General features: G+C 34.4%; 1 protein-coding gene across 1 annotated transcript in view; it reads right to left on the bottom strand.

Moving 5' to 3' along the window:
- LOC149786066 (dynein axonemal heavy chain 5-like) overlaps window positions 1–15338 on the bottom strand; it is a 101608-nt gene that overhangs the window by 39781 nt on the left and 46489 nt on the right. The window contains exons 16-18 of the mRNA XM_089978111.1: window positions 8596–8818; window positions 6231–6419; window positions 3825–4022 (exon numbers count right to left, since the gene is read on the bottom strand). Coding sequence (XP_089834237.1) covers window positions 3825–4022; window positions 6231–6419; window positions 8596–8818 — 610 coding nt within the window. The remainder of the gene's footprint in view (window positions 1–3824; window positions 4023–6230; window positions 6420–8595; window positions 8819–15338) is intronic.

The raw sequence follows: 15338 nt of genomic DNA, 5'->3' as shown, positions 1-15338 counted from the left end.
AAGGTATTTCCTTGGCATGACATGTAGCCAACAATGTCTTAAAGGTGCCATTCAAAAGTTAAAAAAACTATAACAAATTTAAATAATAATTAATTATATAAATTTTCAGCATTTTGCAGTCATCTACTTCAGTGTTGTGCCTTAAGCAAGCATTACAGGTTTCTCCACAATCTTTGGTAACATGTTACCCAAACCTTGATCCTGTGTATCCCTTGGGTATGCTGTTTTGACCATTACTTCTAATAAAAACAAGTTTTGTCCCTTGTAAACTTTGTGTGTCCTGATATTTGGGAGATATGGGGACAAACTGTACCCAGCTCAGTGAATGCTAAGGAGCAAGACTGCTACTTTTCAACTTATCTTAGTAAAAAGTAAAAAGTTATTCCATTTATCCTAATTACATTATTACACTATTTAATTAATAAAATACACTATAAAATTAATAAAATACACTAAGTCCATTCAACCATGCTATAACACTACATGTATGTAATGTATCAAGACAAAAAGAAACTAAAGATGAAACTTTTGCATGTCTACCCTTTAGGCTATAAAATAATGTGGTGGGTGGGGGTGCAAAACTACAGGCATCAAATAATGCAGTTAACAACTGAAATTTATGCATGTCAAATGAGAATAGTGAAAACAAAGTGATTACGTATTTGATGTTTCAATTTTCTACAGAGAATCATGCATCAGTGTATACATGTTATAGAACATTTAACAGATTAATCCCTGGTGACGAGTTTACGTGGCAGGAGGCAGTAGCCTACTGCCGAGCTCTGTAGCATCAAGGTCATGTATGATACACTAAAGTGGTTGGTATTATAGAAAGGTAGACAGATGTAGCTCTACAATGATACCAAACTATCTGGAATTTCTAGTTGCACTTTAAAACACAGAAGGAAAAACCTCATTTTTTGGACCTGATTTTTTTCTACCCAAAATTCACCCATGGTCGGAATCTGATTTTAGACTTTTTGGTCTCAGATCTAAGGCAGACCAGTATGAACTGCAGCCGACAGATGAACCTTTGCAAAAAGTAGGATAAGATGGGCATTTGGAATAAAGAGTGGTCTCGATACGAAAATAATGGGTCCATTAAGCAACTTTTACCCTTCTGCTCATGCACGAGCCAAATAGTCAATGAAAAACGATGTTTCTAAAAAACTAGGCAGTATGTTATTTGAAGATCACCTGGAAGTTGGTGTTTTAGGATGTATTCAGAAAAAGCTTTCAAAATGTGTTTCCTACTCGAATTTCAGACGAAAACGACAAAAACCTCCAGGGATTAATGTATTAAAGTGTCAGAATCTGATTTTAGACTTTTTGGTCTCAGATCTAAGGCAGACCGGTATGAACTGCAGTCGACAGATGAACCTTTGCAAAAAGTAGGATAAGATGGGCATTTGGAATAAAGAGTGGTCTCGATACAAAAATAATGGGTCCATTAAGCAACTTTTACCCTTCTGCTCATGCACGAGCCAAATAGCCAATGAAAAACAATGTTTCTAAAAACTAGGCAGTATGTTATTGGAAGATCACCTGGAAGTTGGCATTTTAGGATGTATTCAGAAAAAGTTTTCAATATATGTTTCCTACTCAAATTTCAGACGAAAACGACAAAAACCTCCAGGGGTTAATGTGTTAAAGTGTCAGTGGTACTCACCAACTGATCACATTGAATTCATAAAAGTGAATCCATAATAATTCATCAAAAATGTGTAAAAAGAAAGGCATAAGTTTTTAGTTATTACAGAATAGATAATGACTAATCGGAATATCGTAAGGACTTTTCCATCAAGTTTAGGATGAAGCCTCAGGTGTAATTCTCTGCCATTGAGAACTATAATCAGAATTACTGCAACTTTTCTTCATATGGCAGCAGAAGGATAAAAAATCACAACCATAACATTGTCAGCCTTTTCTGTTGCAATGTGATGCACTCTGGCATAGGTAGATCACCAAATCCAACATATTTGTGTATTCCTGCAACTAGATCATAGGTTATTTGTTGACTTGACAGAAATGGTCCAGCAATGTTCTAACTGAAATCTCTGAATTAAATGCAAAACATTATCCCAAGAAAAATGGAAAGAAACATATAGCACAATTATGCTTTAGTATGTCATAAATGTAACAGAAGCAGGACATAAATTAGCATGTGTAAGGGTATTGTCAATTAAATTAAACGGCAAAGTTGCAGATCTGATTTCCAAACATTGTTGAACATGTAATATTCTTTCTACAACATTTTAATTTTGGTATTGGGAGACAGTGTACATTTCTGCACATTTATGAATTGATCAAAAGAGATAAGTACTATCCATAAATATTCCTCATCAAACACTTGAAAAACACAATAACAAATAAAGAAAAAAGATATCAAAATACTTATGTAAGGCTTAGAGTTTCTACTTAAATCAGTTTTTGGTTGGTCTCTCCTTTTTATCTCACCTCTGCCAGGTTAGCCAATTTTTAATTAAGGTCTCACATGTCATGATGTACCACCTTTGATCCCTTTATTACTTAAAACACCTCAATAAATATCCTGCCATTGGCCTTAAACTCTCCAACTTAACAACAAAATGTAATCAATTTACACCTTTTAACTTTCACATGTCAGTCTTAATTGATTTACAAATGTCAGTCTTAATTGATTTACACGTCAGTCTTAACTGATTTACACGTTAGTCCTAACTGATTTAAAAATGTCAGTCTTAATTGATTTACACATGTCAGTCTTAACTCAGCATGTATTATTGCACAGGTAGTTGCACTGGTGGAACAGTTATGGTCCCCAGTACACTCATCTTCACTAGCCAAGGTTCTGATATGATAGCCCTATGTAAACCTTTGTGGACTGAGCAGATATTATAGCACTTTGTCCTAGTGACATCTATTGGTTTTTGTAAGCTGCCTCCAATAGTATGTAATGTCAACATACCAACAGCATGTAACAGCAGTGCTTTGTATATTGGCTGAAAATTGACTTTAAAAGGATACTTTGTAGGTTTAACATTGAAAGTGTGACCATGTTCCAATGAAGCCATTACATGTGTATTTGTGTGAAAGGTGTTTGTACAAACATGCACCAGAAGTGGAAAATTGCTTATTTATGAGTCAATTCACAGACCCAAAGCAGAGAAATATCTGCTTGATCTACCAAGGTGTAAATAGGGTTAACATCAGAACCCTGATTAGCGAAGATGCAGCAGACTGGATCAGATTGGTTTCTGTAATGTGTGCATAGAACATGCATAAACATTTTTTTAAATAATTATTTTTTAATCTTTTCATCGTCAGAAGTAGTAGATTTCCACTATAAAATGGTAAGCATAGTAGATAGCGTTTAAAAACATCTTACTGCCAATAGAAGCACATGTACAGTATGCATTGGCAATATATGTATCAAGGTCAACAAGAGGTGTCTATATTAATTTCAAGCCCCTGTTGGTTCATAGATGTAGAATAAGGTCCCATACACCCTGCATGTCATAAAAGGTGACTACTGGAGGCAACTCGTTTTGTCTTTATTTTGTTTTGCTTGCCTGTTTTTTGACACCTAAACTTACTGGGCTGACTTGGGTAGGAACTGCATTCATGACCCTTGGATTACAAGTCTGATACTCTACTAAATGATCTAATGTGGCTCCCAACTGATGAATAAATTCTGAGAGCCACATCATGCATGCATCATCACCATGTTAGATCTTAAGTCCACTTATAACAAGGCACATTATAGCAGGGTTTACACACAGGGCAACCAATATGAAAAAGTATATTATTTATCCTTTTAGATAACGAGAATATGTGTAACATACCAGAAAATCACTGTGTCCAATTTGATGTAAATCTGCTGGATTGTTCCACCCTCCAAAACCAAATCGTGTCCTGAGCTGGATGACAGCATGGAGGTAGCATAAATTGTGAAGCACAACTGGCCACTCGGCACGGGGTGACTGCCTCAAAATGTCTGGCTCAAACCAAGTGAAGGACCTTAGCAGGCTGTCCTTCATTACCTTGTTATAGTATGAAAAAAAGAAATAATGAACAAGCAGACCACTGAAGTCCTGAATGTGCAGAAACTGACTAATGGCAAATGGCACATGTGTGGTACTTAACAATTCTGGATAGCCATGTACAGTATTATAAAGATGAATGCAGTATCCATGATTAATCATGGTATTGTTAATGTCTTACCATGTTTTTTATCATTCTATCCGGACTCCAATCTGCCTGACAAAAATCCACTGTCTGATGACAAGCTCATGCCTGATGAAAATCTACTGTTCTGATGACAAGCTCATGCCTGATGATAATCCCCTACTCACTTTTACCAAATGTAGGCAAATATTTAGAAAGTCTTATCCATTATAACTCCATCTCACACTTATGAAAAAACATGGTGGATCCCTCAGCCTATCAAAAGAACAATACTCTGTGCTATGAGACTGGCAGAGAGACTGTTCTAAATTCATTTTAGCCAAAAATTAACTGAATGTCACATGTTCATTCTTCAGCTAATAAGCCTAACTAATGGAGATGATGCTACCATGCCACCTGTTTGAATAGGACAATGCCTCAAAAATTTTGAAACAATTTTGACACAAATGAATGTAACAAAATTAAGTTAGTTTCCACTGAAAGCCACAGTCGGGGCCATTAAGGGTGGTTGGCATAGGTTGCTATGGTTCAATGTGAGAAGGATGTAAAATAGTGTAATGGATGTAACATGATTTATAATAATAGAGTTCAATCTTTGTTACATATAAACAGGATTCAAAAGCAAAAATGAAATTTAGAGTCAAAATAACCATTTATAGAATGCCTCTATGTGAAGTTATTTGTCCATGAAGGAATCTCTTAAACGTTTCCATGGAAATTAATGATATTCCCATCCTTACTGTCTCATTAATAGACACTTTTGAACTATCAGTCAAGACTGTTTACAATGTTTTGCAGCAGACTGGGATTTTCAGATTGTTATAAATGAGAAACATTATATCCAAATTCATCTATCTTTTTTTCATAAATGTATATGTACATGTCTGTGTTGATGATGTTGGACATACATGTAGTAAACAATTCAGATATGATTATTGTCAGAACTCATAAACAATGGCACAACTTTTTTCAAACAACAGAAATTTGTATAAATACGTGTTATCATGAAGATTTTTTTACAGATAAACCAATAAGTTTTACCATCCAATGAAAATATCAACATACATGTACATGTACCAGCTGGTGAATCATGAAAATTACTTTTATGTGAAAATGTCTTTCTTCAATAATTAAACGACTAGTAAATTAGTATGTATTTATTTGGATGGAAAGATATTGTCATATTTATTTTATTAAGCTGTCCTCAATGATTTAATATACAGGTATAGAACGGTAGCTAAGGAGTATTTTAAGATTATTTAATCCAAGAAATAAAAAATAAAAACTGTTACAATTCTTTTCCTGTTTAAATTGCCTCAAACCAGCAACCCATGATTCTAAAGTACAGATTGTGAACGATTTTTATCAGTCGAGCCTCAATTACTTGTTACATTTGTTATTTACAGTACCGATTATAAATGAGGCTTGATAATCAAGCCTTTATTAGCTGGTACCTTTGTTACTTATAGTGCTGATTATCAACGATAGGTGATTATTGTGCCTTTGTTTTTCACACAAACACCATTGTTTATCTGGCTTTGGCATGTCAGGTGATACAAATGCTATAATTAAGCTAATTTCTCAAAGGGACCAAAAAAATTCAAATGCTATAACCAATTAAATGTTGTAACTAATGAATGATATCATGAAGCCTTTGGAATGCATAATAATTAGGAATTTGGACAGAGAATTTAAATTCAAACATTCTGATTGATAAAATTATGCATCTAAGAATGTAATAAACAATCTTTACTGTATATCTATGGGTGGAAAGGATATCTTATTTACTAAGGTGGTCCTGGGACTGAAAACATAAAGACTAATGTTTCATACATTTTTCATTAATTATTATTTTTGATGTACAAATATATAATTTATTCATAAAAAATATTTACAAAAATTCTTATGTACATCAATGTGCATACTTTTAATACGAAAAAGTTTTTTGTATGAACAACTGAAATACAGAAATAACAAGATTTTTAAGAATTGATGGGGTACAAGAAAATAAAAGGTTTTGAATACTCTTTGACATTATGGCAACGCATCTGTCCCCTTCTTACCTTAGGTGTCTCTATGACAACTTTTACAGAATTCTGCAGCAGTTTGACTGGCAGAACCGAGGCATCAGCCTGAGAGGCAATCCAGATACGGAAGTTTGAGTCAGGATTTTCACATTCTGCCACAAATGAATCCAGGTTAAGCAGAAGATTAGGGGCATTGTGTGCATTCTGAAGAAACACCCAGCTCCCCTGTCGGACAAAAAAAATTACATAAAAGTTATTTAGACAATGTCCCATTGCTAGAATGAACAATGATATATTGTGAATTCCTTGCTATAATTTATGCTCTCTATTTGCTCCTCAAAGAACACATACCTTTGGAAAATCCTGCAATTCCAATATTTTCAAATTTAATCATTTAACACATTTTTATGAAGAATTTTACTTTGTCTAAATTATAATCAATTACACATATCAATATGACTTATGCATGTCATCCCAACAAACAAAGTTAAGCGGTCAATTGTGTAGAACTATCTTTTGGACTCATACCAAATAGTGTTTGCTAAGATGGTCAGGGTATGTGTACTATTGTTATATGCCTGTACCAAGTAAAGGGCGAGTGAGATAGGTCTAAGCATCTTGAATATCTGTTGCAAAATGGTAAATAATAAAACCTGATCTGGGTCTCCTTAATATAAGAGTCTAAAAACCAAATTTAATATAAATCTATTAAGTCCTTTAATAATTAATGTGAGCAAAAATTGAAGGGCTAAGTTTTCAAACAGGGGCAATAAATACGCACTTAATGTAAACTTTCATACCAAATTTAATTTCAAGTTATTAAACATAAATAAATTGAAGGACCAGCTTAATGTCAAACAGGTACTTTAACACCTTACCAAATTATACAGGAAAATGGTCACAGTGGAAATCAACAGGAAAATGGTCACAATGAAATTCTACAGGAAAATGGTCACAATGAAATTCTATAGGAAAATTGTCAAAATGGAATTCTGCAGAAAAATGGTAACAATGGAATTCTACAGGAAAAGGTCACAATAGAATTCTACAGGAAAATGGTCACAACAAAATTCTTCAGGAAAATGGTCACAATGGAACTGAGCTACTGGTAATTCTTCTTAATGTTGAGCCTCAAAATTTTAGTTCAATCTATTAAGTTCTTTAAATGCTTTAGGCAGAAATAAAAAATGGAAGAGCAACATTCTAAGTCAAACAAAAGCCATAACTCTGTAAAACTTTGTCACCAAAATAGTGAAAATCAAAACTGACCTACATCTTCTTTATGTAAAGACTTACATCAAATATGATTTTAATTCACTAAGTCCTTCAAATATTATTGAATATAAACAAAACTGAAGAATATAGTTCAAAGTCAAACAAGGGCCATAATGAGATACCATTTGGCTGAGAAAATGGTGAAAATCAAATTTTGACATAGGTATTCCTAATGTAAAGCCCAGAAGAAAGTTTTATTTGTATAAATGAAGTTCTCCATAAGTTAGTGACTGGGAAAGGTGCTTGTGACCGATGTGGTGGGGCGTGATAACATATGATAGACATGAATGGATGTAATAAAAGGGACATGATGGGCTGTGACAGATGTGATGGGATGTGATAACATATGATAGACATGATGGGATGTAATAGAAGGGACATGATGGGCTATGTCAGATGTGATGGGATGTGATCACATATGATAGACATGATGGGATGTAACAGAAGGGACATGATGGGCTGTGACAGATGGGATGGGAAGTGATTGTTGTTGTAGGGTTTAACACCATTTTTTCAGCACACAATAGGCTATACATGGCAGCCAGTATTAATGGTGGAGGAAGAACCCAGAAAAACCATGGAAAGAACTACTGACCCACGAGAAGCTACTACCAAGCTTTCTCACATACCCACATTGGCTGAATCCGAGACTCTAACCCACGCAGCCAGAGGTGAGATGGCAATGACCCGTAACGGAGAGCGCTTTAGACCACTTGGCCACTCGGGGCCCCCTGATGGTATGTGATAACATATAGATATGATGGGATGTAATAGAAGGGACATGATGGGTTATGACAGATGGGATGGGATGTGATAACATATGATAGACATGATAGGATGTAATAGAAGGGACATGATGGGCTGTGACAGATGGGATGGGATGTGATAACATATGATAGACATGATAGGATGTAATAGAAGGGACATGATGGGCTGTGACAGATGGGATGGGATGTGATAACATGACACACATGATGGGATGTAATAGAAGGGATATGATGGGCTGTGACAGATGAGATGGGATGGGACAGGATTGACACAGATCACTATATGTTCTCTCCACAGATATGATGGAGACATTAAAAACCAAATGAATGAATGCAAAAGTAAAGATTAGATTCAAAACCTCAGCTGCTGCCTTCTTTATATATTTCTTTGCTGTTCGCTCTGAGTTGGGGTTACTCTCATACACTGGAAGGATCAGCGTCTTAGTCTGCTTTTTGCTGGCAAAGTCAGAGAAGAGCCGTAGAGCACTGTCAGCATCTATCTTGTACATCATGAGAAGTGGTACATCTGAGCTGCTCTGACGCAACATGGTTGGGAGGTCCAGTGGAACATCGCCAAAATACCTGTAATGAAGTACATCTTAAAAATGTAGTTTATGTAAATGAATAAAACTTTTTTTTGTATGTCTTAGAATATTTCTGTAACAAAATATTTACTCCTCATCTAGAAAAATAATTTAAAATTCAGATCAGAAATTCCTCACAAAAAAATATCAAATCATAAATGGTTCATTTTTGTTTCACATCACTATATATTTGAACATGTATTTATTGATAACAAAGGATCAGTAAGAATACCAACGAATAATTACAGTTTAAGAAAAGCAACCAACTGATATTAAGTGTTGTTACCAATTTATCTAGCATAAGGTTTAATTAGACAAATTTATCTATATGTCTTCTGAATGCCAAATGCATGCTAAAAATGATTGCATTTTATACTGGACCAGTAAATTTTGCAAATTTAAATATGTGCATAATTTTTGTCTTTGAAAAACTACATTTAAGTATCTGCGCTTTAATCTGTTGTGTCTTGACTGGTTTAAATTCATATCTTCAAATGGAAGAAACATTTTGTGGTTTTAATTTTTGTAGTTGTATTAAGGCTGCACAAAAATATTGTAAAATTAGACTACCACAAAACAACAGACCCAAGTGGGCCTGATATTATTCACCTGTCATATGCTGGTCTAAAAGACAGATGTAGTAATAAAGCAGATAGGTGCCTAGTGGCTGCAAGACACCCATGACAGGATAATTTCCAGCTATTTGTTAGAAACTGGTTGGATATTACTGTGTTTCTGTTTTGAGTAACTTCAGATAGACTTGATGGTGCATTTGCATCATTTTTATCAATGTGAGAGGTATTCATCGTATGACTCAACCTATCAGACCTGGACTTACATGTTCAAGCATTTGCGGACAGAAAGTCAGTCTGTGGTTGTTTTTCTTGTGTATATTAGTAACAGCAAGACATGCTTTAATGGGAGATGAGTATCATTTGAAGATTTTCCCTTCAGATGTTATGGAAGCCTCACTGTTGCTTGTGGAGCCACATTTGATAAAACTTTGGAAGGGCATGTCCTCAGAAACATTCATACAAAGTTTGACCAGAATTGGATAGAAGTTGAAAATAGGTTTTCCATATCTTTGTTTTGGAATCCATGCAATCGCTAAGAGAACCACATTGGATATAGTTTTCATATAACATATCCTAAGTGACACTCCAACCTATTTTGATCATAACTGGGTCAGCGATTCAAGACATCAAAAATAAGTTTTGCACCTGGTTGGAAGCAAATCTGTTTAGGTGAGCAACTCAACCATAATTTTTGACAGAGAATTCCATAAGAAACATTCCTACCAAGACTGAGTGAAAATAGCTCTGCATTCTGGAAAAGTAGAAAACAGTTTTAATATAGATGATATGGAAGCCACACCATTGATAAGGGAGCTACCCCAGACACAATTTTCACAGAAAGACACATTCCAATCAAGCTAAATGAAAACTGATTCAGCCAATCTAGAGATATTCTGCCTGGTTGCTAAGGAAGCTATGTCATGGCTAGGGATCCACCTCAGACAAAAGTTTGGTATAACATGTCCAACCAAGATTGATCAAAACTGGTTCAAATGTTCTAGGGAAGAAAATACAGTTTTCTGAAATGGTTGCTTAGGAAATAAACCACACCAATCCAAAAAAAAAACATTAACAGCCATAAGGTACTTTCCCAATTACATTGATGTTATATTTAAGACAACTGTTGTGGTTTCAAATGGACATATCATAAATATCTGCATCAAGATGGATATATCATAGATTTCTGCATCAAGATCTACATTTTGCTGTTACTATTTCAAGGTATAGTAAGGACAAGAATAAGTTCACATTCTATTGATGGAACTGTATGCCCTCCATAAACCTTTGTTTCTGTTACTTATGGAACTGCATGCCTTCTGCAGATCCTTAAGTCTATTACTGATGGAAATGTATGCCCTCTACAAGCCCATGTGTTTATTACTGATGGAACTGTGTGCAACCCTTAAGACCGTTACTGATGGAACTGTGTGCCCTCTATAAACCCTTGTGTCTATTACTGATGGAACTGTATTCCCTCTATAATAATAGTAATAATAATAATAATAATAATAATAATAATAATAATATTGTATGCCCTCTATAAACCCATGTGCCTGTTACTTATGGAACTGTATTCCCTCTATAAACCCATGTGCCTGTTACTTATGAAACTGTATTCCCTCTATAAACCCCTGTGTCTATTACTGATGAAACTGTATGCCTTAAGTAAACCTCGTGTCTGTTATTAATGGAACTGTATGCCCTCTATAAATCCCTGTGTCTATTACTGATGGAACTGTATTCCCTCTATAAACCCATGTATCTGTTACTAATGGAACTGTATGCCCTCTATAAACCCTTGTGTCTATTACTGATGGAATTGTATGTCTCTACAAATCCTTGTGTCTGTTACTGATGGATCTGTGTGCCCTCTATAAACCCTTGTGTCTATTACTGATGGATCTGAATGCCCTCTATAAATCCTGGTGTCTATTACTAATGGAATTGTATGCCCTCTATAAATCCTTGTGTCTGTTACTGATGGATCTGTGTGCCCTCTATAAACCCTTGTGTCTATTACTGAAGGATCTGTGTGCCCTCTATAAACCCTTGTGTCTATTACTGAAGGATCTGTGTGCCCTCTATAAATCCTTGTGTCTATTACTGATGGAACTGAATGCCCTCTATAAATCCTTGTGTCTATTACTGATGGAACTGTATTCCCTCTATAAATCCTTGTGTCTGTTACTGATGGATCTGTGTGCCCTCTATAAACCCTTGTGTCTGTTACTGATGGAACTGTGTGCCCTCCATAAACCCTTGTGTCTGTTACTGATGGAACTGTATTCCCTCTATAAATCCTTGTGTCTATTACTGATGGAACTGTATGTCTCTATAAACTCTTGTGTCTATTACTGATGGATCTGTGTGCCCTCTATAAATCCTTGTGTCTATTACTGATGGAACTGTATGCCCTCTATAAACATTTCTGTCTGATAATGATGGAATTAAATTCCCTCTATAAACCCTTGTGTCTGTTACTAATGGAACTGTATTCCCTCTATAAACACTTGTGTCTATTACTGATGTATATGTGTGCCCTCTATAAACCCTTGTGTCTGTTACTGAAGGAATGCCTTTCTTTACAAATGAGCTTTTTATAAATAAAACTTGAACAGAATTCAAACTTCTTCCAAAAATCATTTGCTACATGAGGTTACTAATTTGCCACATATAAGATTTCAGCATGCATGCTACAACTACTGTGCACCACTACATCCTTCCAGTGCAGTGTATGGTGAGAAAACAGTCACCAGTACATTTTCTACAGTTTAAGTAAAGTGCTCAGTTGATTGTATCAAAGTTCATGTGATATATGCACTCTTAGGTGCTGCATGAATTTATAAATTATCAATACATACAGAATGAAGTTAATGTCAAAGCACATGATCCATGTACATATATTAATGTTCTGTACTTTGGAATATGTAATCTTAAGATACACACATACATATAATGCATTTTTATAGTGATATCATTCAAAATAATTACTCCTTTTATAATTTATATAGTGTGTATTTTCTAGGAAGAATAACTTCACAGTATGGGTCCAAAATAATTTTCTGCAGTTCTCTTTTTAACTTTAATATATATTACATGTATTAAGATTCTGAAGTTCCCACAAATTAACAGTATATTTGTTATTAAAGAAATTCTGTTTTCTTTACAGAGTACCAGAATTTATATTATGACTTCAGACTTTAAAACATGTTATCCGGTGCCAATGATACAATGAACAATGGTGGGTCTGGGGAAAAGCTCCACTCTGAAAGTCATAAACTGTTTTAAGGAATACGTTTAGAATTATACTTAAAATCCAGTGGGTTAGAAGTATTCAAATCAAACAAAAACCTTCACAATTGGTGAAAATATTGTGTACAGGAAACTTTTCAAGATAATACAATTTTGTGACAATATTATCATTTGCTATACAAAATATTAAAACTTTAATTTCCAAGTTAATTCTCTGCCTATTTTGCTGAATATAAGAAATACTCTTTTCATCACAAATTAATATTCTTAAAGTGAAAGGTCATTTTCATTTATTAAAGATTTACAAGAAAAAAAGAAGAGATAAGGACTAAAATGGACCTTTCACTTTCTAACAGCAACTCATTTTTAAAAAAGTTTTTATAACATAAGAATACTTGAGTGATAAAGATGGAAACCTGAAATCATTTATAGTCTGTTTGCTGCACAATGCGTGACGATAAAATTAATAATGTATAATCATAAGTGAAAACCTGGAAATGTGCCTTGTGTATGTTTTTTTGTTGTTGTTAGCATCATTTTCACATGCATTTAAAACATGTCCATTGGAAAGAACAGTCATAACAAGGATTACCAAGTGGCTTTTTGTGGGTGAAATGGTGCCAGCACTACAATCACATGCATGTCATGACAGATTAAGGTTAACCAAAAGCAGAAGCTGTTCTGATGCCATTAATTCTACTAAACAACGGTGTGGTAAGTCCTCTAAAGTGCTTGGGAATCTTTGGGCAAGACAGTTCTTGACATGCAAATAATATTCTCAAAAAAATTACTTGACCTAATGAAACTAACTTGGTTTGAAATTGTTGTTCTTGAGCTAAGAACTCCTATCAACTCTGAAGTGTGAGGCAAGAGATCAATGATGGAAGAAGATGCCAAATGTGATGCACCATATTTGTTATACTGAGATTAACTCTAGGCCTTATGGCATTTTCTAATGAGATCATGATATATCTGAATTTTTTAAAATCAAAACAGCCCTTTTTTGTGAACTATTGAAATGCATCGCAAATATTTTAACAGCACATTAAAATATTCTGGAAATATTATGTAGGAGTATGTTCAAGAAAAATTTATATTCCCTTAAAACTTATAGTACTTCTACACAATCTAAATTTAATTATTTTGTCCAGTAAAGTGACAGCATGTAGACTATAGCAGCTTTGACATAAAAGTTAACCAATAATAGCTCTCAACTCTCTAGATAAAAAATCTGGCACAATTATAATCCCTTTATATTGAATGAAACCAAAGTTTTTCAAGTTTTATAAAGATCCACTTTCAGAGCAGGTGGTACCTATATACAGATGTTCAACATTTGATAGTGTTCCCTTTTGTCTGGATCATGACTCTTTTATAGACAGGATATGATCCAGAAAAAGTAAAATCTATCCAACATAAATCTCTTGTGTACCTACCCTAGCTATGAAATGTCTACTTTTTTTCAATAAAACTGGGTAAAGTGATAGGCAGGTGGCCTGACATACCTAGGGTGAATAGGTTATTCACTGACAGACCTAGGGTGAGTATGTTATTCACTGATGGACCTAGGGTGAATAGGTTATTCACTAGGCAGTACCTCCATGTGGTGATGCAGTTTTCTCCAAGATAAAAATCTGGTTACTAGCTATATGCTCTTTTTCTTTGAAAGCTTAGCTCTGATGAACATTTCTTGTCTGACTAGATGGTTTATTGTGTTTCCCTAGGATCTGAATCCACAATGAAAGTCTGATAGCATTTGCTTGATACCTGAGTAGTCTGTTATTTATTATTTGTTCCATGGTTTGCAAATATTCATTGCTAGTGCCATGGGACAATCATTGGAAGGGTCATTGTGGTCTTGCTAGGTTTGGTCAATGGCATCACTGTTGCTTCTTGCGATGATGGTTGTGTCAGTTTCCCAAATTTTATTGAAAATGTTTATAGAGAACTGTATCTAGTAGCTATTTCAGAAAATGATATTGAGAGCTGTATCAAGTAACTATTTCAGAAAATGATATTGAGAGCTGTATCAAGTAACTATTTCAGAAAATGATATTGAGAGCTGTATCAAGTAACTATTTCAGAAAATGATATTGAGAGCTGTATCAAGTAACTATTTCAGAAAATGATATTGAGAGCTGTATCAAGTAACTATTTCAGAAAATGATATTGAGAGCTGTATCAAGTAACTATTTCAGAAAATGATATTGAGAGCTGTATCAAGTAACTATTTCAGAAAATGATATTGAGAGCTGTATCAAGTAACTATTTCAGAAGATGATATTGAGAGCTGTATCAAGTAACTATTTCAGAAGATGATATTGAGAGCTGTATCAAGTAACTATTTCAGAAAATGATATTGAGAGCTGTATCAAGTAACTATTTCAGAAAATGATATTGAGAGCTGTATCAAGTAACTATTTCAGAAAATGATATTGAGAGCTGTATCAAGTAACTATTTCAGAAAATGATATTGAGAGCTGTATCAAGTAACTATTTCAGAAGATGATATTGAGAGCTGTATCAAGTAACTATTTCAGAAGATGATATTGAGAACTGTATCAAGTAACTATTTCAGATGTTGATAGTGGATATCATCTTGATCTGCTGTAGTGTCATGAGCTTGCAGTTCTTTGAGAGTGAAAAATTTATTGTAATCTTCAGCATTTCAATTTAAAGGAACCTTTCCTT

This window comes from Sinohyriopsis cumingii, chromosome 12 (genome assembly GCF_028554795.1).
Source record: "Sinohyriopsis cumingii isolate HCF-2022 chromosome 12, ASM2855479v2, whole genome shotgun sequence".
NCBI classification, from domain to species: Eukaryota; Metazoa; Mollusca; class Bivalvia; order Unionida; family Unionidae; genus Sinohyriopsis; species Sinohyriopsis cumingii.
The sequence above is the reverse complement of the archived record's forward strand: the minus strand, read 5'-3'. Positions and strand labels throughout refer to the sequence as shown.